The following is a 23,048-nucleotide window of genomic DNA, read 5'->3' as shown; positions in this document are numbered from 1 at the left end:
CTCTACTGAGAGTCCTTCCTGTATCCCTGTGCACCTGATCTGACTCCCCACTCCTTCCTGCACCTCTGTATGCCTGCTTTCCAGCTCCCACCATGCAGACCTTTCCTGAACCTCTGGGTGCCTGATCCTGAACTCCTTACCCTTCTTTGGGTACCTGGTCCATGCCCAGCGCTCTGGCTTAGAGCCCTTCCCCGCTGCTCTGTGTGCCTAGTCCCCACCTTCCACTTTAGGAGGCCAGCTCCCAACTCTGTCAAAAGGGAGCAGTTGAGGCAAAAAACCTAACTGGCTTCAAGACTGAACTTGGTAAGTTTATGGAGGGGGTGGTATGATGGGACTGCCTACAATGGCATGTAGCCAATCTGATTTTTAGCAGCAAATAGCTCCAATGGCTGATGATGGAGCTTAGCTCTGAGTTACTACAGAGAATTCTTTCCCAGGTGTCTGGCTGGTGGGTCTTGCCCACGTGCTCAGGGTCTGATTGCCATATTTGCAATTGGGAAGGATTTTTTCCCCCAGGTCAGATTGTCAGAGACCCTGATGGATTTTTGCCTTTCTCTGCAGCATAGGGCACAGGTCACTTGTAGGTTTAAACTAGTGTAAATGGTGGATTCTCTTAACTTGAAGTCTTTAAATCATGGTTTGAGGACTTCAGTAACTCAGCCAGAGATTAGGGGTCTGTTACAGGAGTCGGTGGATGAGGTGCTGTGGCCTGCCATGTGCAGGAGGTCAAACTAGATGATCATGATGGTCCCATCTGGTCTTAAAGTTTGAGTCTACGCAAGTTGTTTTTTGCCCAAGTTCTTAACTGAGTATGAATTACCACTGCCCTATTCATGCCAGTTTGCCACAGGTCTTGTCTGTCCTAGGTTTCTAGCTATACTCAATGTGTGTCGTGCACTGGGACCGTGACCCACACAGCAGGCACATCCCACACTGAACACAGATGTCCCTAAGGCAGCAACACTGGTGTAAAAAGTCCAGTGTAAGCAAGATCTTAATCTGATGGTCTTATTGATCCTGCTGATATTTAAGAATAGGGAATGAAGGAAACAAGTTACCTCGGTCATAGTCTAGCCGGTTGCTGAACTTCCCATGGGTACTGGCTGCTGGTAAACTACCTAGAGCAGAGCTCCCCAGACTGCTCTGTGGACTTCTTGCAGGCAGGTCATTGGCTCCTCCTATTCATAGATTCCAAGGCCAGAAGAGACCATTATGATCTCCTGTATAACACAGGCCAGAGAACTTCCCCCAAAAATAATTCCTAGAGCAGAGCTTTTAGGGAAAAAAAATCCAATCATGATTTAAAAATGATCAGTTATGGAGAATCCACCATGACTCTTGGTAAATTGTTTGAATGGTTAATTACCCTCACTGTTAAAATTTTTTTGCCTTTATTGGATCATATTTGACCTTTCTCTGTTGGATTGAGGCGTCCATTATTAATATTTGTTCTCAATGTAGTTATAGACTGTAATCAAGTCATCCCTTAACCTTCTTTTTGTTAAGCTAAATAGATTGTGTTCCTTGAGTCCATCACTATGAAGGCATGTTTTCTAATCCTTAAGTCATTCTTGTGGCTCTTCTGTGAATCAATTTATGAACATCTGTCTTGAATTGGACACAGTATTCCAGCATTGGTCATACCAGTGCCAAATACAGAGGTAAAATAACCACTCTACTCCTGCTTGAGATTTCCCTGTTTATACATCAAAGGGTCACGTTACCCCATGTGACTTCTGTATTGTACTGGGAACTCATTGTCTACCTCCCTTCCCCCAAAAAATCTTTTTCAGTCACTGCTTCCCAGGATAGATTATGGCCGACATCCTTACTTCCAGGATGTATGCTTTTACATATGTCTCCATTAAAATGCATGTTGCTTGCTTACTAGGCAATGCGGCTCACTCTGAATCAATGACCTGTTCTCTTCGTCGTTTTCCACTCCCCCAATTTTTGTGTCAACTGCAACCTTTATCAGAGATTTGTTGTCTTCCAGGTCATTGATAAAAATATTAAATAGCATAGGGCCAACAACCAATCTGTGCAGGACCCCACTAAAAACACTCCCACTCAGTGATGATTCCCCATTTACAATTGCATTTTGAGAGCGATCGTTTAGTCATCATTTAATCCATTTAATGTGCCATGTTAATTTTTACCTTCTAGTTTATAATCAAAACGTCTTGTGCAACCAAGTTAAAAAAAAAAATCAAATTAGTTTGACAGGATCTATTTTCCATAAACTCATGTAGATTGGTATTAATTATATTCCTTGACCTTAGTTCCTTCTGTGCTGCAGACACATCAGGCAAGTCCAGTTCCTCTACTGATTATGGTAATTTACTAGTTGCGGCGTTTCTTCCCAGGCAATGCCAACACATTCATTTTCCTCTATCACTGTCTTCTGCTGGTTCTTCATTGGCCTTACTCACTTTCTCTTTCTTACCACAAGTACCCAATTCAGTGCTTGCTGAGCATGCTTCCTATTGTCCATACAGTATACATGTCCCAACCACCTGAACTTTTTTCCCTTTGGTTCTATTTTCTAACATCTTTCTGCTCTGTCAGCTCTCTTACTCTTGTGTGAATCATTCAGTGTCCTTTTCAGCCTTCTGGAATGGACATCCTCCAATCTCTTTTTGTTAGCTACTGTTATCGGCCAAGTCTCTGCTCCGTATAGCAGCGTGATCCTTACAATTGCACGGTATAATCTGACCTTTAGTTTGTGCAGATCTCTGTGTGATCAGACGTTCCTCCTTCCAAAAATGATGTTGCTAATCTCATATAAATGTTTATTACAGCCACCTGAAAATGTCGTCACTGTCCCCAGCTACCAGAACTTTTCTATCTGTTGGATTTCTTTTCCCTCCACTTCTGCATTTGTTGTCCAGTTTCCTACCTTCATAGTCTTGGTTTTCTCTGCTTTTACTTTCAGTACTTTTTATTTTTTTTGGCTTCCTGTTCTGCCACAGAGGGCATCAAAACGAAGGGCAATCATTCTGTTCTGTGACGTACTTAGTAAAGCTATGTTGCCTGTAAAGTCAAGGTCTTGTAACTCATCTCCACTAATCAGTTATATTCTGACCACCATGCTGCTTGTTGCCCACATCATCACCCAGTCTATTGCTAATGCTAAGAAGATTGGTTACAGGCCTAGGTGAGAGGTTCAGTATTGTGACTGGAGTTAGACAAGGGTGTGTGTTATCACCAGTCTTACTGCGCATCTGTCTCCATAGCTCGTCTGGTCTCCCATTGCTCCTAGCAATATTCCACAGGGTCTCTGTGAACCCTGTCGGATGTTTTCTTGAAGACGAGAAAGTTGATGAAGGTGGGTTTTTGCCATGCAGTAGTTTTTTTCAATGATCTGTTGAAGGGTGAATGCCTGTTCCCAGTGTGATGTACATGGATAGAACTTACCCTGCTAATTATATTGCTCTCCTTTAATTCTTTATTAATTGGGTGCTGTATTAGCAGCTACATTATCTTGCCTCGGATCAATGACAGACTGCTAGGCCTATAATTACCCGGATTATCCTGTTGTTTTTTTTTTGAATATTGGTACATTAACTTTCTTCCAGAACTTTCCCAGTATTCCAAGATTTATTAAAAACCAACATTAATGGTCCAGCGAGCTCCTTAGCCAACTCTTAAAATGTTGAGATGCGTGTTATGTGGACCTGCTGATTTAAAATGGTCTAACCTTCGTAGCTGCTGTTTAATATCCTCCTATTTGTTTCCAGTTGCTAAATTAACTCTAACGTAAGTTAAATGTACATTATTTTCCTATTTTATTTTTCCACATAAACAATTGCTGTAGATACCACAGAGATTTTATGTGATTGTGGTTGAGAAGAGATGTCCAGCAGACAATCTCTCTTCTAAGATGTGGGTGACCCAGGACACTGTTTGGAGCCCCCAGTTCAAAGAGTACTAAATGCAGAAATGAATGGCAGTGTAATTGTTACATTCCCCAGCATTTATGGAATGCAGAAGCGAAATCCCATAGCCTCCTTAACTTGGCCATGGTGCTCACCCTGCAGGTTTTGCTTTACACTTTAACATATGCAAATGGAATATTGAATTGCACCCTAATCAGACAAGCAGGAAATATAAGATCTGGGCTATGCTGGAACCGTCCCTTTTCCATTAAATAAATTGGGGTATTTCCTAGGTCAGCAAGCACAATGATGAATTCATCATCACTTGGGTTTTTAATTGCAGTGCAGACATACCCCACAGCTGGCCTGTGTCAGATGACTCTGGCTCACAGGGTTCAAGCTATGGGGCTGTTTAATTATGGTGTAGACATTAAGGCTTGGGCTCGAGCCCAGGCTCTGGGATCCCACAAGAGGGGAGGGTCCCTGAACGTCTGTGCTAAATTAACAGACCCACAGCATGAGTCCTGTGAGCCCAAGTCAGCTGACACAGGCCTGCTGTGGGTGCTTAATTGCAGTGTAGATGTACCCTTGGAGTCTTTAAAGTAAGACTGGATGTCTCTGTAAAAAAGATGCTCTAGTTCCACCACAGGATATTGGGTGCTAAAGTGTTCACGTATGTAGTCGGGAAGAACAGTTCCTTTGACTGCAGGAATCATTGGGTGAGATTCTCTGGTCTGTGATACCCAGGAAGTCAGACTAGATGATCTAATGGTTCCTTCTGGCCCTAACATCTGTGAAAAATCACCTTGACCCTCAGTTATTACATGCTCCGCACAGTGGACAAAACGTCTGTTGTGTTGGGAGAGATTAGTGAAGAATTGAAGGGTTTTTTGCAGCCCCTGCAAAATGCAAAGGTCAAATCTGACTGTTCCTTAACTCCCTGTGTGGCTCATCACACAGCACACACCTGATAATGTTCTGCTGCACATCTTCAATTTTCATACATTTTTAAATCTTTTCAAATGTTCCTAACTTCATTTAAAATTTTTTGGACTGAGATGACCTCTCTTTGTCAAATTAGAAGTTTCAAAGTTCAGCTGTTTTGAGGTTTCTTCTGACTTCCCTTACAATGAGTGTAGTCAGGTTTTTTGGGGGCTTTTTTGAGTAGGAAAAATATTTTTTTCTAATCTCTCCACTCTTAAATGGCTCAGCAGTTTTACTAATCTTTCTAAAAATGTCACCTTTTGGCAGAGACTGGCCATGGGAGTGTTCAACCCCAAAAATAAATCCTTCAGGAATTCTAAAAGTTAAATCTGGCTATTTTTAAAGGAAGCTGCTTTGTAGCCCTAACTGTAGAAGTTATCACTAGCTGCTGTATTCATTAAGTTGATAATACTTACGGCATCTGCTTTATGCTTGTCCCTTCTGCTCATGTTGTCAGGTGATCAGGGGTCATGTACTTCATGAGTTATCCAAATGGGATTTCATCTGGGCCAATCCTGTATTAAACTGGGGCCAGTATTTCTCCTGTCTAGAGCCTAATTTTATCTGTGGTCAAAATGTTTGATGCATCTGTTTCTCATTTGGAGGAAACTGTGGTTTTAGAATGTGTCCTAAGACCTCATGCCTTGATGTAGGAAATTATTAAGATGTGGGAAACTATATACATGTACACAATAATTTGCATAAACAGACCCAGTAGGGAAATATTTGCCATGATTGGGTTTGTGGGAGCTGAAGCCCTTAAATGATGGTGTGGACACTGTCTGTGGTTGTGTAATGTGTTATAAGTCTGCCACTGCTTGGTTTAAAACATTCTGGGACTTTTTATCTCAAACCTGTGTGTGAAAGTTTTGATATAGTCCTCACGTTTTGGAAGCAGTTTCTGCGAATGGAAGGGTAGAAATTAGGGAGAGAACCCAGCGCTTTCTATATCCTGTTCGCAAAGCCTGTGCTGGATTATTCCTTTCAGGGCTTTCTCCATTCTAGCTTCCAGTGACCCAAGTGGCGGGGCTCCGGCCACTTGCTTAAGAGATGATTCTATAGTTAATACTTCAGCTCTCGCTGTCATGAACCATTTGGGATAATCCAGGCTGGGCTTTTTTTCCCTCAGTTTTATCTTATTACTCTTGTCACCTGACTATCAGTCCATGCTTGGTATTATGGATAGTCCCCTGTGTCTCCCGCCCTCCTTGGCAGTTTATTGCCCCAGGCTGTTCTCTAGGTATTAATTGTACCTAAAGTTCTGCCAAGGATCCTGCAAATTTTATTTAATACCTCTTCCTTTGAATAAAGCACACATAGTGATAAAACACTGAGGACCATGGAGAGAACTTCAAGCTTTGGCACACTTACTCTTCATTCTTCCTTGCCAGTCCAAAAGTAGGGGTTCTAGTTCTTCCCATCCAGCAGATGGAGACAGTGCAGTTTTGATGACAACGCACATCCTTATTAAAAGGATCCAGCTGTCACTCTCATTGTTTCTCCCTATAACCGTGGTTCTCAACCTATTTACAGTTGTGGGCCATATATGCGGCCCATAATGTGTTATGTGGGCCACATCCAATACTACCTGTATGGCCCTGACGATGTCACATGGGCCACAGCTCTGCTGATTGGGCCGCAAACGGCCTGTGGGCCACAGGTTGAGAACCACTGGTCTATAACATGTGGTGGTTATACATAGGCACTGCCATATGGGATCAGACCCTAGACTCATCTAGCCTCGTCTCCTGTGTCTGACGGGGCAAGCACAGGTGTTTCAGTGGAAGGTGTAAGAGCCTTCAGTAGCGGATGTATAATAATCTGCCGCCACATTAGTTTTCATCCTGGTTTCTAATAGTTAGAGATTGGCTTAAGTCCTGAAGCAATAGGTTTAATATCCCTGCCACAATGTTTGTTGTCATTAACTATGCTAACTCTGGACATTCTTCTTATCCCAAGAATAAATGGGATATAAATGTTCCATCCTTTTTTTAATCTTGTTAAATTCATGGCTTCAACTACTTCATGTGGCAGTGAGTTCTACAGTTTAATCATGCATTGTATGATAAGGCCCTTTTTTGTTCATTTTGAATTTTCCACCTTTATTTACACTGCACTTTCCCTTGTTCTTGTGTTGAGACAAGGAGAACAGATATTTCCAATCTCCCTGAGCAGTCATCATTTAAGATACTTCTGTCGTGCCCCCTGTCAGGGTTCCTTCCCCACTTTGAATTCTAGGGTACAGATGTGGGGACCCGCATGAAAGACCCCCTAAGCTTATTTCTACCAGCTGATGTTAAAAACTTCCCCAAGGCACAAATCCTTCCTTGTCTTTGGATGGGTACTGCTGCCACCACCAAGTGAGTTAGACAAAGATTCAGGAAAAGGACCACTTGGAGTTTGTTTCCCTAAAATATCCCCCCAAGCCACTTCACCCTCTTTCCTGGGGAGGCTTGAGAATAATCTACCAACCAGATAGGTAAACAAGGTGAGCACAGACTGGACCCTAAAAACCAATCAGGTTCTTAAAAACAGAACTTTATTATAAAAACAAAATAGAAGAAGCACCTCTGTAAACTCAGGTAATTTTAGGAAGGTAATTTTACAGGGTAATCAGATTCAAAACACAGAGGATTCCCCTCTAGGCAAAACTTTAAAGTTACAAAAAAACCAGGAATAAACCGCCCTCTTAGCCTAGAGAAAATTTACAAGCTAAAACAAAAGATACTCTAATGCATGTTCTTGCTATTACTTACTATGTCTGTAAGTTTAGATGTATCATTCAGTAGGAGCTAGATTACTTGCTTGGTCTCTGTCTCTCTTTGTCTCCGGAGAGAATACACAAGCCTAAAACAAAAACCTTCCCCCACAGATTTGAAAGTAACTTTTCCCCTTATTGGTCCTTTTGGTCAGGTGCCAACCCGGCTGTCATAAATAAATATAAAGGGAAAGGTAACCACCTTTCTGTATACAGTGCTATAAAATCCCTTCTGGCCAGAGGCAGCATCCTGTTACCTGTAAAGGGTTAAGAAGCTCAGCTAACCTGACTGGCACCTGACCCAAAGGACCAATAAGGGAACAAGATACTTTCAAATCTTGTGTGTGTGTGTGTGTGTGTCGGGGGGGGGCTTCTGTTTGTGTTCTTTGTTTACGTGTATGTTCTCTCTTGGGACTGAGAGAGGCCAGACAGAAATCCATCTTCTCCAACCCATCCTAATGCAAGTCTCCAATATTGCAACCAGTATAGGTAAGCCAGGCAAGGCGGATTAGTTCATCTTTTGTTTTATGTGAATTTTCCCTGTGTTAAGAGGGAGGTTTATTCCTGTTTTCTGAAACTTTAAGGTTTTGCCCAGAGGGGGATCCTCTATGTTTTGAATCTGAATACCCTGTAATGTATTTTTCATCCTGATTTTACAGAGGTGATTCTTTTACCTTTTCTTTAATTAAAATTCTTCTTTTAAGATCCTGATTGCTTTTTCATTGTTCTTAAGATCCAAGGGTTTGGGTCTGTGTTCACCTGTACAAATTGGTAAGAATTATTGTCAAGCCTTCCCCAGGAAAGTGGTGTAGGGCTTGGGGGGATATTTTGGGGGAAGACGTCTCCAAGTGGTCTCTTTCCCTGTTCTTTGTTTAAAACGCTTGGTGGTGGCAGCATACTGTTCAAGGCCAAGGCCTGAAGTGTGTACCTTGGGGAAGTTTTTAACCTAAGCTGGTTAAACCTTTAAACAGTTTTAACCTAAACTGGTCTTGCATGCGGGTCCCCACATCTGTACCCTAGAGTTCAGAGTGGGGAAGGAACCCTGACACCGGCTATCTGAGCTTCTTAACCCTTTACAGGCAAAGGAGGGATTTTATGCTGCCCTTAGCTGTATGTTTGACACCCCCTCTTATTGGTCTCCTTTTCAAAGTAACAGTCCCAGTCCCAGTCTTTGCAATCTTTCTTCATACAAGAGTCTTTTTCTGGGCCCTTGATCACTCTTGCACTCATCTGTGAAACCCCTCTAGTTCTGTAGCATCTTCTTGGAGATGAGGGGTGACCAGTGCTATACAGTGTCCGCACAAGGCCACACCATTGATTTGTATAATATTCTCTATTATTCACCATCCCTCTGACATTTCCTCCTCCCTTGCCCCACATATTCAGAGTTTGATGCTTCTTCTCCAGCCACTCGTAACAGACTGAGGAGAGTAAATGGGTCTTTCATTATGCCCAGGAGAAAAGGAAGCAGAATTTTCTGTTATGGTCAAGCTCTGTCGTATTGTAAGTGCACCTTGGGAAGCTGGTAGATCGGTTGTGTAAGGTGGAAGAAATGTAGGCAGTAAGAAAAGAGCTGAATGTGGGATTGTGCTCTGCATAAACAGATGGTGCAGTTCTGATACCAACATTATTAGCATGCTTTCATTGGAAAAGTAATTAGCAACCCCTTGATAATTTGACTGAATTAATGCTTTTTGATGTAATCTGTTACTTCTCATTGGGATCCATCTTTAGCCATGATCCTTTTTATAAATTGCACAATTTAAGAAGTAAACTAATTATCCTGAAACAACTGTCTCCTTGCTTGGTAGGCTCTTCCCGACTCCTGACAAACAGCGGCTACGCTGTAAGTTTTTTGTCAGCAGGAGAGCCGACAAACAGCAGCTACACTGCACAACTTTTAGTGGCACGGCTGTAGCGACACAACCAAGTCGCTAAAAGCTGTGTAGTGTAGACATAGCCTCTAAAACCTGGCTAGATTCAGCACAAAAATAAGTTTTAACTAATAATGTAATTCTTTCCTCTGTTGCCCTGGGAACAGCCTCAGAATGCAACTGCAACATCACAATTATTAGGCATCTCTTTGTTTCCTATGGTACTTGTGTTCTCACAGAATGATGTGCAAAATGGGTCAGCAAGTAAATTTCAGGAGTGCGTTTTTTACAAAGTTCAGTTAATTAAAACTTCATTCCACTGTGTGCCACCTCACTGTAGCTTGTGGACGGGTGGGAGGTTGGAGGCTTCCAGTGCACACTCATATCGGCTTCAAATCCCAATTTCATTTTGGTGTGCAGTGCTTCTTTGCCTTCACACATTTATTCATGATAGCAGTGGTCTAGATGTTTCTTTAAAACAAAAATTGAAATTTATATAAATTGAATTCTTCTATTTTCCATAGGTTTAATTAAAAAAAAAAAAAACTAGTTCAAAAGTGACAACCTATGCTAAGACTTAAACTAAAAATCTATTAAAATAACTCTAAATTGAATAAAAATAATATTTAGCAGTACATACTTGTTGCCAAGTTTTAAAGAAAGTGACACCACTGAATTGGTGAAAGTCACTGGCTAAGCACCTGGAACCAGAGTTTGCTGAAGTGCTAAACTGTCTTCTGACAGCAGAAACATCTACTACAGGTGCAGAGAAAATATTTTCTTCATTTCAGTTCATTCAACTCGTTCAGTTCAATGACTAGCTCATTCAGCATTTGAGACTAACTGGGATTTGAAAAAGGATAGCTTGTTTTTCTTTTTCCAATATCTGAATAAGATCTAGGTGTGAGAAATGAGATGTACTGGGTCTAGAGTCTTGAAAGGCATAGTGACCGAAGACAATCTGGTCAGTTCACTTACTGCAGATACTTCCTTTGTTTAATTGATCAGTTTTAAATGCAAGACATGTTTTGACTAACTTTTCTTATGTATCCTGCACATTCAAGGTAGTTTTGTTTAACTGAAAATTTAAGATGCTGGTTTTGTGCATTAATTGATTTTGAATTTTCATCCGAATAGAGCCTGTCATTAATCTAGTAAAAAAGAAAATGATGAAAGATACATTTCTTAAACATATTCAGATTCTTAATTTTTCCTCTAAGCTAAATAGTTACCTCATAGTATATCCTCCTGATTAGCAAATAGAAGTATCAAATTTATTGTAAATACTGTGTTTAGTTGCAGATCAGTGTGTTTTAGTGGTTACCAACCAATAAGAATCAGCCTTTTTTAAGAAAATAACTAAAAGTACAAATGCAAAACGCTATTAAAATTAATTATTTAAATCAAAGTTTCCTGCTTACTGATTTAAATCATGATTAATATTGGTGATATAAATAGCTTTGATTTAAATTGATCTTCCCCACTAGACCATCTAGGGAGTAGCTCTCCATGTTTCTGTAATATTGGTTCTAACACCTCAGGGTAGGTATGAGTTTATTGCAAGGCTTAGAGTGCCCTCCACAGCCCCTGCATTACCAGAATCCACCTGGTCACTTACGCTCAAATAAATTTGTTAGTCTTTAAGGTGCCACAAGTATTCCTTTTCTTTTTCCTGGTCACTTAGAGATTATGAATGGTGCTGTCCACAGTGCCAGTCTCTTAGCAAAGCCTTTGGGTTAATATGCACTCCTCTGTGGGACGTTAATGTGGAAGGAGGAGGAGGATACTGAAAGTTGTGATTTGATGTATGTGTAAAATAGTGTTTTCCAGAGCTCTGTTAGCAGCCTTGGTTTATTCTAAATTGTAGCTTGGGTACTACTGAAGGTTTGTACAAGGGTTGTGTTACTGGAAAAGGCTTAGCAGGAATACCCCTGTTGTCAAATTGGAAGCTGCATTTTTTGTCCGTCGCTGGCATGAAGCTGGCAAACTGAACACAGCAGGTACAGGGCAAATGTTATCTTGTACTAGTACCCCATAAAAGAGCTGATGAAATCAATAATTCCTGGGAAACTTTTTGTATTTAGTCTGCATTGAATAGCTTGCTCTTTAGTCCAGTGACCTGTTAGGTCACAAATATATTTTCTTTACCATATGATTCTGTAACGCTGTATATTAATGGAGCCCTGTCAAATTTGATTTGCCCGGGCAAGTGACTTGTTTTTGGTGGGTGAGCAAAATAATCATTCTCACCCTCCCATTGTCAGTCATGGTAACAAGCAGGCTAGTAGAGCTTATCTGAGCTGTTGTGACTTATTGACCTATAGAAGCTCATGGCCATGTCTGTTCAGTACTTTGAACACTTACCAGAGGTCTGGAAGGGTCAGTACATCTACTTCTTCAGCTTCTTGAGAACTGACCCATTTGTCTCTTCACAGGGGTGGTGCATTATTAACCAGCCCAAGTGGACCAGGCTATCACATCATGCTTCCATTCATTACCACCTTCAAATCAGTGCAGGTTAGTAACCTCTCGCAGGGGAGCTGGAATAGGGTGGGGTTGTATGGAGTATCTGTCAAATATGACAGTGGAGCTGGAATTTTGCCTAAATAAAGGCCATGTTAGCCAGTTCTTAGTAGCATAAGAGCACACTAGTTTGGCACACTGATCAGATATTAGCCACCTTCCTTTCTGATGTTGGGGTGCAACCCCTGGTGTACCCATAGTACTACAGATTCCAGTATGCAGCATGGCCTGTAGCAGCTGCAGGTCCCAGAATGCAGTGATACATTCTGCTGCAAGAGGCCAGGCCCCACTGCACATGGTGGCTGTGCACTACTTAGTAGATCACAATGAACGACATTTGCTCTGTTGCCTTTTGTCGTGCTTTGCCCTCCCCTGAATTGTTACCACTGCAGTGAGTTTGGAAGGGCTGAATGAATTAATCCACTTTACTGTGGCTAGAGATGCTGGTGGCTTCCTGAGAGCATGTAGTGTGGAAACACCCTGCACTGCAAATAAATGTTGGCTCCATGCTGCGTTTCCAGTGGGAGCTCTTCACTGGCACAAACAAAAAGCTACTCGCTGACCCTGAGGCTCCTGCCTTGGGACATCTCCGCTGCTGACACCATGTGTCCTCCCAATGCTTGGGTCTGCAAGTGTTCACTTTGCCATTTGCCAGGCAGGGAGCTGCAATCCTTTTGGGCACTGAGGGAAGGAGAGGAAGGGGGAAAGAGAATGGAGTTCCCTGCACCATCCCCTTCTTCCTCAATCATCACCCTGGAGTAGATGCCAGAGAAGTTCCTTCTGCTCCCTGCCTATAGCAGCCCCAACAGCTTGAAGAGCGGTGCTCCTCCTAATGCAGGGTTGGCAAACCTGAGCCTGAGAAGTGAGCCAGAATTTACCAATTTACATTGCCAAAGAGCCATAGTAATACATCAGCAGCCCCTATCAACCTCCCCCCGCTCCCAGCGCCTCCCGCCTCCCCGCACCTCCCGATCAGCTGTTCCATGGCATGTGGAGAGGAGCGAGGGGGGCATGGCAGGCTCAGGGGAGGGGGCAGGAAGGGGTGGAGTGGGGGCAGGGCCTGTGGCAGAACCAGGGGTTGAGCAGTGGGCACCCCCCCCGGTACATTGGAAAGTTGGCACCTGTAGCTCCAGCCCCGGAGTTGGTGCCTATGCAAGGAGCTGCACATTAACTTCTGAAGAGCTGCATGTGGCTCTGGAGCCACAGGTTGGCTATCCTGTCCTTGTGCATCCCCCTCTTCTCAGCAACAATTACAGAGCATGAGTGCTGAGCTTCCACTGAGTGCATGGCCTGAACTGGACTAGAAAGCTCTGCGAGGGCCTGTCTAGGGCTTGGCTGTTGACTGGTAAGTGCCTGGTTTCTCTGTGAGCCCTGATTACATGTCTCTTGTTTCAGACAACATTGCAAACTGATGAAGTAAAAAACGTGCCTTGTGGGACGAGGTATGTTGCTCCTGTATGTTCTTCCTGGATGTGGCAAGCCAATGTGGTCGGTCTAATTCTCAACTTGTGGCTAATTCACTCTGAGGCACTCAGGCCTGGGGGCTGAGAATTATGGGCAGAGGCCTTTGAGTAGCTTTTGAGGGGGGTTTGATCTGGCATAAAGCCTGTTCAGAATGTTTGTCTGTAAAGAGTGGATATGGGTGGGAATAGTAAAGATTGCTCTTACATTGCTCCCTGCTGGGGCCAGAACTGACTTTCTGCAGTTGTCTGTGCCACTTTCTCCAGCGTGTGTTCTTGTCTGTCTCTCTTGTTTTACTTTTCTCCTGTTATCTGATCCTCCATCACTCATTCTTTCCCTTAGCCAACCTCTTAGTGCTTTTAGTTTGGAATTTGCTCTCTAATGATAGAAGGCCAACCACTGATTTCCATGCTATCCCAGGGAAATAAGAACAGCATCCCCTTGGATTGGGCTTGCACATTTGGAATGTAGTCCCACCACCTGAAATGAACCCTGACAAAAAGCCAGGATCTGGTTCATCGCAGACTAATTGTTAGTCTGGGTGGTCAGAAACTTTCTCTGAAGTAAAAGAGCAGATGAATATTGTACAAGATACAAACCTTCTAAGTAAAGTTTAGCACTTCAATAGCATTTAAATATCCAAGTGCTGTCTACGCATTAGTTAAAGCAGCAGTAACAATGCTTTGTGTGTGCAGTGCTTATCTTCACAAAGTATTCCAAAGTGCTTTATTTATACACGTGTTCATGCATTGTTAATGTTGCAAAATCAACCTCTTGGGTCTGGAAAATTCTAGAACTGAAAGTTTCTTCTGAAACATTAACCTAGCTATATTGCACATCTTATATATTTTATGGCATAAGTCAGTAATATTCCACCTATTTCTGTGGGTCAGTTAACGAGATCGTGCCACAAAATGAAACCCCTCTTTCTTGAGTTATAGACCAATCAGCCTAACTTTGATACCTGAAAAGGTACTGGAACAAACTAAGCAATCAGTTTGAAAGTATCTAGAGAACAATAAGGAATACAGCAGGTCCCTGGTATATGTTGGGGTTGTGTTCTTGAAAAGGGCCACGTATACCAAAATGATGTATACTAGGCACCCGCTGGTACAGCAGTGGCATGGGCAGGAGTGGGGTTGGGGCGCGGGGGCTTCTCCCACTCCGCCCGGCACTCCTGCCAGGGTGCGGGGAAGTGGAGCAGGGCAAGCCACTGACCCAGTTCCCCGGCTGGAGTGCCAGAGCTGGGCAAGCCCCCGCACCCAGGTGGGTGGTGTGGGGCAAGTGCTGGGGCAGGAGCAGAGCCAGGATTGGGGGGAGAGGGGGGCTGGATGTATACACCTCCCCCTTATCCCTTGTTTCGCATATCCATCGCTAGTCAGTAGGGGAATGTGTTCCGATTCACGTCTGTCCGCATATCCATCGTTTGCAGTATTGTACTATAAGTTGCAAACGATGGATATGCGGATTGGGACCGATGTGAATCGGAACATGTTAATCTATTGATGAGCGATGGATATGTGAAACAACGGATAAGGGGGAGACATATACCAGGGACTGCCTGTAGCCAGCATAGATTTGTCAAAAACAAAATCATGCCAAAGCAACTTACTTGACTCCTTTGACAGGGTTACTGGCCTAGTGCAGAGTGGGGAAGGAATAGATGTGATATATCTTCATTTTAGTAAGGCTTTTGGTTCAGTCTCATAAACAAACAATTACTATAAGGGTACAAAACTGGTTGAAAGACCGTACGCAGAGTAGTTATCAGTGATTTGCTGTCAGACTGGGAGGGTGTATCTGGTGGGGCACCACAAGGATCGGTCCTGGGTGCAGTAGTAGTCGGTATTCTCATTAACTACTTGGATAATGGAATGGAGAATATGCTTATAAAATCTGCAGATGACACCAAGCTGCGGGGAGGGGTTGCAAGCACTTTGGAGGAAAGGTTTAGCATTCATGAGGACCTTGACAAATTGGAGAAATTGGACTGAATTCAACAAGATGAAATCCAATAAAAATAAGTGCAAAGTGCTTCACTTAAGGAGGAAAAATCAAACGCACATCTACAAAATGGGGAATAGCTACTTAAGTGGTAGTACTGCTGAAAAGGATCTAGGGGCTATAGTGGATTACAAATTGAATGAGTCAGCAAGCTGAGGCAGGTGTGAAAAAAGACTGATTTTCTGGGGTGTATTAACAGGAGTGTTGTATGTAAGACATGGAAGGTAATTGTCCCGGTCCACTCAGCACTGGTGAGGCCTCAGCTGGAGTACTGTCCCCATTTCTGGGCTCCACGCTTTAGGAAAGATGTGGACAAATTGGGAAGTCCAGAGAAGAGCAACAAAAATGATAAAAGGTTTAGAAAACCTGACCTGTGCCAAAAGGTTAAAAAAAAGTGGGCATGTTTCATCTTGAGAAAAGATGACCGGGGGAACCTATAACAATCTTCAGATATGTTAAGGGCGGCTGTTGTCATAAAGAGGACTCTGATCAGTTGTTCTCCATGCCTAGTGAAGGTAGGACAAGAAGTAATGTGCTTAATCTTTAGCGAGGGATATTTAGTTTAGATATTTAAGAAAAACATTCTAAGTATAAGGGTAGTTAAACTCTGGAATAGGCTTCCAGGGGAGGTTTTTGAACCCTCATCTGTTGGAATTAATATTATTTATGTAGGGTGTTACCATGGCACTAATTTAACCATAAATTCCTGAATTAAATCCAAGGGCCCCGTACACAATTTCTCTAAACATTCCTTAAAAAGCCTAAATAATCAATGTATTACATCCAACAGTAACAAAACATTTATAAACGTTTGATCAAGATACTTACAAACGGGCTAAACCCTGGGGTGCTTAGACCTGTATTGGTTGGCTCCAGCATGGTCAGGCAGGTATTAGCAATGAACCCTTTAAGAGTTTACTTCTTTTCCCTTCAACAAATAAGTGATGTCATTCTCAATTACTAATTTTAGCTAAAAACCCATTTAAGACAGTTGATTCTTATTTCCAGTCTTCATCCAGATAAGATTTACAACTTCCTTTCTTCCCAAGGCCTTTCCTCCCCTCCTTGCTGATCAACAATTTGTCCATTGCCCCTCTGTTCACATTGGCTTTAACACTGCTGTGTGGATTGGGAAAGGCCATGTTGGCTCACTTTAAGAAAGATTCTTAGTTTTATGTAAAACAATCTGCAATCACCCCCATCGGTCAGAGGCCTTCTTTTTAGAACTTCTCCTTATCTGATTAGTTATTCTTTGAACCAGACATCATCCTTCCTTCATTCCTTCTGGCCTTATGACTCATTATTTCCTTCCTTCTACTTGCTAGTCAGGGCCTTTCTTTACAACACATCTATTTCCTTAACTAAATTCAAGCTAACCCTAATTCTTTAGTTTTTGTATTTATCCTACATTCTCTGCCTTAAAAACCTACATGCTATGTGGGTTTTACTACATTAAGCATTTTAAACATACCTTTTATGATTTTGCAACATCTTACATAACCGTTAAACTTGACACTACAAAATCAAAGTTTCAGTTACCACAGTTTATATGGTTAACTACCCTAGCTTTAAATGACAGTAGTTACCATGGATATAATCAACTTTGTTTGTGCTTGTTCCACCACCAGGGGCTAGTTAACTCCTGAATTTCCTATTCTTGGCTATTAATATTTTAAGATCCAGGCTCAAAGGAAGACTAGGATGCCCACACTTGAGTACTGCTTTGATAGCGTCCTCTTGGAATCTGAATTCAGCCTGTATTTCAGTTACAGTGGATTTTGTTATGAAACAAAACATTGGCCACTTGAAATAACACTCTGGGTCCACGCTAGAAGTGGTTTATTTCCAGCCCACACACAATATTTACCATTCCACTTCACCAGTTCCTCAGCATCTCAACTATATTGTGCAGATTGGAGATGGCTCCCCCAGAGTGAGCCCGCATGCTGGCAACTGTGTCTGTAAGACATTACAGCTGCTGCAGATGTAGGTGAGCAACAGAACAAGTCCAAGGCTCACCAGATCTTGTCATTATCTTGAAACAGTATTTGAGGAGAAACAAACTCTTTTAAAACCTTATGGGTTAGTGCCTTCCAGTACTCCCAGTGGTAGTACTCTAATAATGGTTTGAACGTGGTGTTCTGCAGTTATTGGATGGGATAGTATGAGTGGGATAAAGAGTACTATACCAAGTTTTTAATTTCTCTGTAGTAATAAGAGGGCAATTTACCTTGCTCTATATGAGTGAGGATGGCCTTGATTTTTGTCTAGTGCATATTTCTCCGTACACACATTGTTATGGCCCTGACTATTGGCCTGCTTTGATCTTTATTAGTTTGGTTATCTGTTTCATCTACCTTATGCTGTACTTCCTTAAACAAATTAACTAAGTCATGCATATTATATACATTCCAAAGTTCTTAATATGTTCTTTGCTGTGCTCATTCATTGGACTCAATAGGTCCGCAGCCAGCTTGTGTTGGAATGCTAGTTTGTGTTCCCACGAGGTCCAGCTGATTCCAGTTTGAAACCACCCTGTACAGCACTGGTGGATAGACTCCAGCAGTTTTGCCTTTGAATTGATTCAAGTGCCTTTTCCTCTACATTTCTGTCAAGAAAGGCTTTCTAATAGTCCTCTATCATTTTACCATACAAGTGGCCAAGCCCTGGCAGACATAACCCTTTTGGCAGCTGCAACAAAGTCAAATTCAACAACACAGGTACATATATAAATTGAACATCGTTGCACAGCAGTTCTTTAAGGGACCTTAATTCCCATTCATTACTAGGTCCTACCTCCACCTTAGAGCATTTTGAGTTTTTCTTTTTTTTTCCCCCACCCCCCAATGTACAGTATTTGTGCTACCCTTATTGATATGTGCCCTTTTGAGAATCAGGAAGGGTAGAAATAAGCCCTTATTTGAATAAATTTTACAGGAAACACACAACATGTATAATGTTGCTTATGCCTAGCATTCACGTATGGAAAATTCAAGTTACCATTTCGTAAACAGGGATTGATGCTGATTGTTGTTCCTTACACAATCACCACGATTTCACTTTTCCGCAAGGCCACTTGCAGAATTGTACTTGATACACCGGCATCATTTATTTTGCACCATAACTTAATTGGGCTTCTGGCTGTCACTTTGGATTGTTTCTGTGTTTTAAGTTGTGTTCTCTGTGCACCAAGACTTCGTATGCATGATTACACCAGCTTCTCCATACAATTCCTACAGACTGAAAAATCAAAACACAATTTCTGGTGCTCCCTTAGTGGGAACCTTTGAACAACTTTTAGCTGAGTAGCATCTCGTCATCAATCCTTGTTTTTAGAACTTGCTTCTATTCATACCAGATAAACTGCAGGGTTGGATTTTTGTATTTTATAGTAGGCCCCCATCTTGGTGCCGGAAACGTTTTTGTTTGTTTTTCCCTCCAGTGTTCACTGCACCATCACTCTGTCCCCAACTTGCCAATCTACACCTTGGGCTGGTTTGTTAAAGTATGCCCTCATTTTGGCATGAACCTGCCCCTGTTGCTGTGTCTGGATAAATCCATGTTTTGTTTTTTCCCTGGTGGATTGCTTTTAGCACAAACCAGGCAATTGTTAACATGAATTTTTACATCTTTTTTTTTACAATAGGGCCACCAGGCTGCCTTAATTAGTCACTGATAAGTGGTATCAGCATTTTGCTGGGCCATTGATGGCACATCATGCACCAGTCTTAACATTTCCCTTTTAAGGGGTTGTGGTGGAACTTTCCCTGGTAAAGAGTGTTTTACCATTTAACTCCCCAAGCATTTTTTTTGTGTACAAGCAGATATCTGTGGATCAGATTCTTGCAATGTTACTAAATCAATGGTTTTTGCTTGTGCTCGAATGGTAACAGCAAGAACTGGATAATTGGGGATGGGACCACACCAAAGCCTGGCTATCAGCACCTTCATTCACTCTGTTTTTCTTGTTCACTTCCCCATGTCTGGTATGAGCTTTTACTTTAACCACATATACCACTGAGTTAGCCCATTTACCTGCTAGTTCCCATACATCGGACAAAAGGGCTTGATAGCATAAAGGCTTATAATCTGCACTGCAAAATGAATTTGTACTAAATCAAGGAAGGTGATTGTTGTTAAGGCATCACAGACCCTTACAGTCTGAACATATTACACTAGCTGGTACTTGTCCTTTATTACTGAGCGATAATGCCTCTGATACAGCAGCAACACACTGTACAGTGTTTGAACTACATCTGCGTTGCACAGGTTCATCCTGAACCGAGAGAGCCCAAACCATAAATTCTGTGACAGGTCCCTTTTGATATTAGGGCAACCCATTAGCATATATTGTCAGACCCTCAGGGTGCAGCCCTTCGGAATTTAAACTTATGTACTGCACGTCGATAAAAGGGTTAGGGGCTCCTCATGAGAGGGAATTTCACCAGGACACTTGTATGGATTACCATCAATGAATAGTTCTGCTGGCAAAGGTGAGGATTGTTTAAGAGGACACACTTCAGTTTGGTGCTCTTCCAGCAGCAGAAACCACAGTGTCGGTGTAGGACTAGACACTGTTCTATTTTTAATTTTACCAGACAGAAGACACTGTAGAGGATGATGAGCAATGTACATTTTTATGCATCTCAACCCCACCAGATATCTGAAATGTGTCAGGGCCCACCACACAGCAAAAATTGGTTTTCATAGGGAGAAAGTAGACTGCTTTTCAAATCTAGTCAGTACTCTGGACGCATAAGCTTTCTCTATCACTAGTCCTGAGTTAACACGGTTGAAATGGCTGTGTCCCTGGTTGTTACAAACAATCCAAAAGCCAAATGGTACAGTTGCTCTAAACATGTCTAAAAAGCTGCCTAATAACCAATTTACTACATCCAAATAGTAATAAAACCATTTATACACATTTGATCAAGATACTTAAATGGGATAAACCCAGGGATGCTTAGACCCGTATTGGTCAGCTCCAGCATGGTCAGGCAGGTATTAGCAATGAACCCTTTTAAGAGTTTACCCTTCGAGTTCACCCTTATTTCCAATCTCTATCTAGATAAAATTTTTACAACTTCCTTCCTTCTCAAGGCCTTTCCTCCCCTTCTTCTTACTTACCAACAGTTTGTCCATTGCCCCGGGTTCACGTAGGCTTTAACACAGGTGTGTGGGTTGAGAAGAGCCATGTTTGGCTCATTTTAAGATAGATCTTTTTTCACGTCTATCAGTGAGAGGCCTTCTTTTTAGAAACTTCCCCTTATCTCATTAGTTATTCTTAGAACCAAACATTCTCCCTACTTCATTCCTTCTGGCCTTATAACTCATTATTTTCAAGGAATTCTACTTGCTAGTGATGGCCTTTCTTTGCAATACACATTTCCTTAAGTTAACCGTAATTTTTTTAATTTCATATTTGTCCAACCTGTTCATAAAAACTTCTGACAGTGTAGGATAAACACCTCTCGGGGATGGTCTAAGTTTAGTTGGTCCTGCCTCAGCACAGGGGGCTGGACTTGATGACCTCTCAAGGTCCTTTCCAGCCTTACATTTCTATAATTCCCTAACCTCCCACTCCCGCAGTGCATGATTCTATCTGTTCCACTCTTCTGTTGCCATTTCAAAACTTTGTTTTGACTCACCACTCCAGTTGTGTTGCGCTCATACATGGTAGCTAACAAAGCTCAATGTGAAGTGTCAGAGGAGGAGATAAAGCATTCTCAGTCAAGCTGTGGACCAGACTTCCAAAGGAGATTAGCCTCATCCAGCGTGTGACTGCTCTTGGCTCATTGCAAGATTCTCCCCTTTGGTAAAGTATTTCCACCAATCACAGTAGTGATTTTATTTATGTATGTAATAAACATGATATACTTGTGTTATATTTGAAGCAAAGTCACCTTATTCAGGGAGGGGGAAGAAACAGAAATCCTCATGAAGTTTACAGGAAGCCTGACCCTGGAGATTCAGTCCACAGGGGAAAAGCTTAGATATACCGTGTTGGGCGCTGCAGACAAACTAAACACTTCCCAGATATGCCTGGAAGCCTGAACGGCCCATCATGTTATCTAAGATCTGGAGTAACCACTAGGAAAGGCTCTAAGGACTATAGCTGGAGAGAGTAGTACAAATGATTAACAGAAATGTCAGGATTTAGCAATGTTAATCATGACCAAAGGAACGTCAAATACTATTTACGTGCAATGTAATTTCAGTTGCAGGGGAAGCTGCTTAGGGACACAAGCTTTAAAATCACATTTCCATCTGCAGAGGTTGTACCTTGTCTCTAGTATAGTTAAAAGTAAACTCTATGATGCCTGTAACTGGCAGATATAAGCAAAACAAACTTTTTCCCTGTATTTTCAACGTATGTACTGTCCATGTGACAGCTTGTGTGCCGGGTCATTGTCACTCAGCTGTTGGCTCATTGCAATTCCTATTTCATCATTAGTATAGTGAGATCACTGTTCTGCAGGGAGAGCATATGCATGCTCTGTCTCAAGTCCTGCGGGAAAATGTGAACCAATAACAGCAAAGCTGAAAAAGAAGAGGCAGCTGGTAGGTGTACACTCAGAGGAAAAGAGAGAGGCCAAGCATGTCTGACAGTGCTCTCAGGACCACCCAGAAGACTCTTCTAAACATCAGCAGTAGAGCAGTAAACCTTTACAATGTTTCTTAAAATAAAAGTTTTCCAGTAAGTCAGCCATATAAACTGAAGGGTGATCGTACAGGAAAACTGTTTTTTGCAGTTAAGTTTAAAAAAAAAAGAAAAGAAAAAGAAAAGTTGACAGTGTCCCTTTAATTACTGGAATTTCCTAACTCTCAGACCTTGACTTCTCCAACTTAACATGAGAATTTAATTTAAAGCACTGCACACCTTCCAGCTTCTGCCATAAAATGAGGCAGGGTTCCTGCAGATGACAACTTCATTCACTGCCCAGCCCTGGTTCATGCACAGAGCATGTTCCATCCTGAGCACCAAAGCAAGATTTCTATGGAAAAAACAGTATGGAATCATGTAACTAAAGACTCTGTGACAATGCATATGCACAAGGAAGATTAATTAAGGCTGCACAAGCAACCTTAATTCTGGCATTTCCAAACTTATAAGTGCTTGACTTTCATTCTTTTATCATAGTTCTTGGTGTGAAAGGAACTAGGATTTTTATAAGGAGCACATGGGAGTGTGGGGGTACGCATTCCATTATGTGGAATCAGATTGACCCCAGCAGTGTTGTCAGCGGGGTCTGAACGCAGGAACTTCAGATCACAGCAAAGACCTCTTCCCCTTGAGCTAAAGGAATAACTGGTAGTATTACTAAGCTGTTATCCTCTGCAGACTAATCACTCCCAGGAAGAGGACACACATGTTTGCTAGACATCAACAAAATGTTGAAAATCAGGATTTATAGGTTCTGTTTTTGGCTCTGGAGGTCCAGTGGTTATGACTGCAAAGCCAAGTACACATTTGGCAGATTAATTCCAAGCTTTGTTGTGGATGAGATTTAAATCTGCCATATTGGAGACATTGATTCTATTCTTATCTCTGCTAGAAGTGTGACC

The 23,048-nt window shown here is 42.1% G+C and overlaps 1 protein-coding gene across 1 annotated transcript in view; it reads left to right on the top strand.

The window, feature by feature from the left end:
- LOC125640185 (erlin-1-like) overlaps positions 1-23,048 on the top strand; it is a 58,271-nt gene that overhangs the window by 13,418 nt on the left and 21,805 nt on the right. Inside the window, 2 exon segments of the mRNA XM_048858429.2 lie at positions 11,930-12,011; positions 13,413-13,459. Of these exon segments, the coding sequence (XP_048714386.1) occupies positions 11,930-12,011; positions 13,413-13,459 (129 nt within the window).

Source organism: Caretta caretta, chromosome 7 (genome assembly GCF_965140235.1).
Source record: "Caretta caretta isolate rCarCar2 chromosome 7, rCarCar1.hap1, whole genome shotgun sequence".
Classification (NCBI taxonomy): domain Eukaryota; kingdom Metazoa; phylum Chordata; order Testudines; family Cheloniidae; genus Caretta; species Caretta caretta.
Note: the sequence above shows the minus strand (reverse complement) of the source record. Positions and strands in the feature narration are given on the sequence as shown.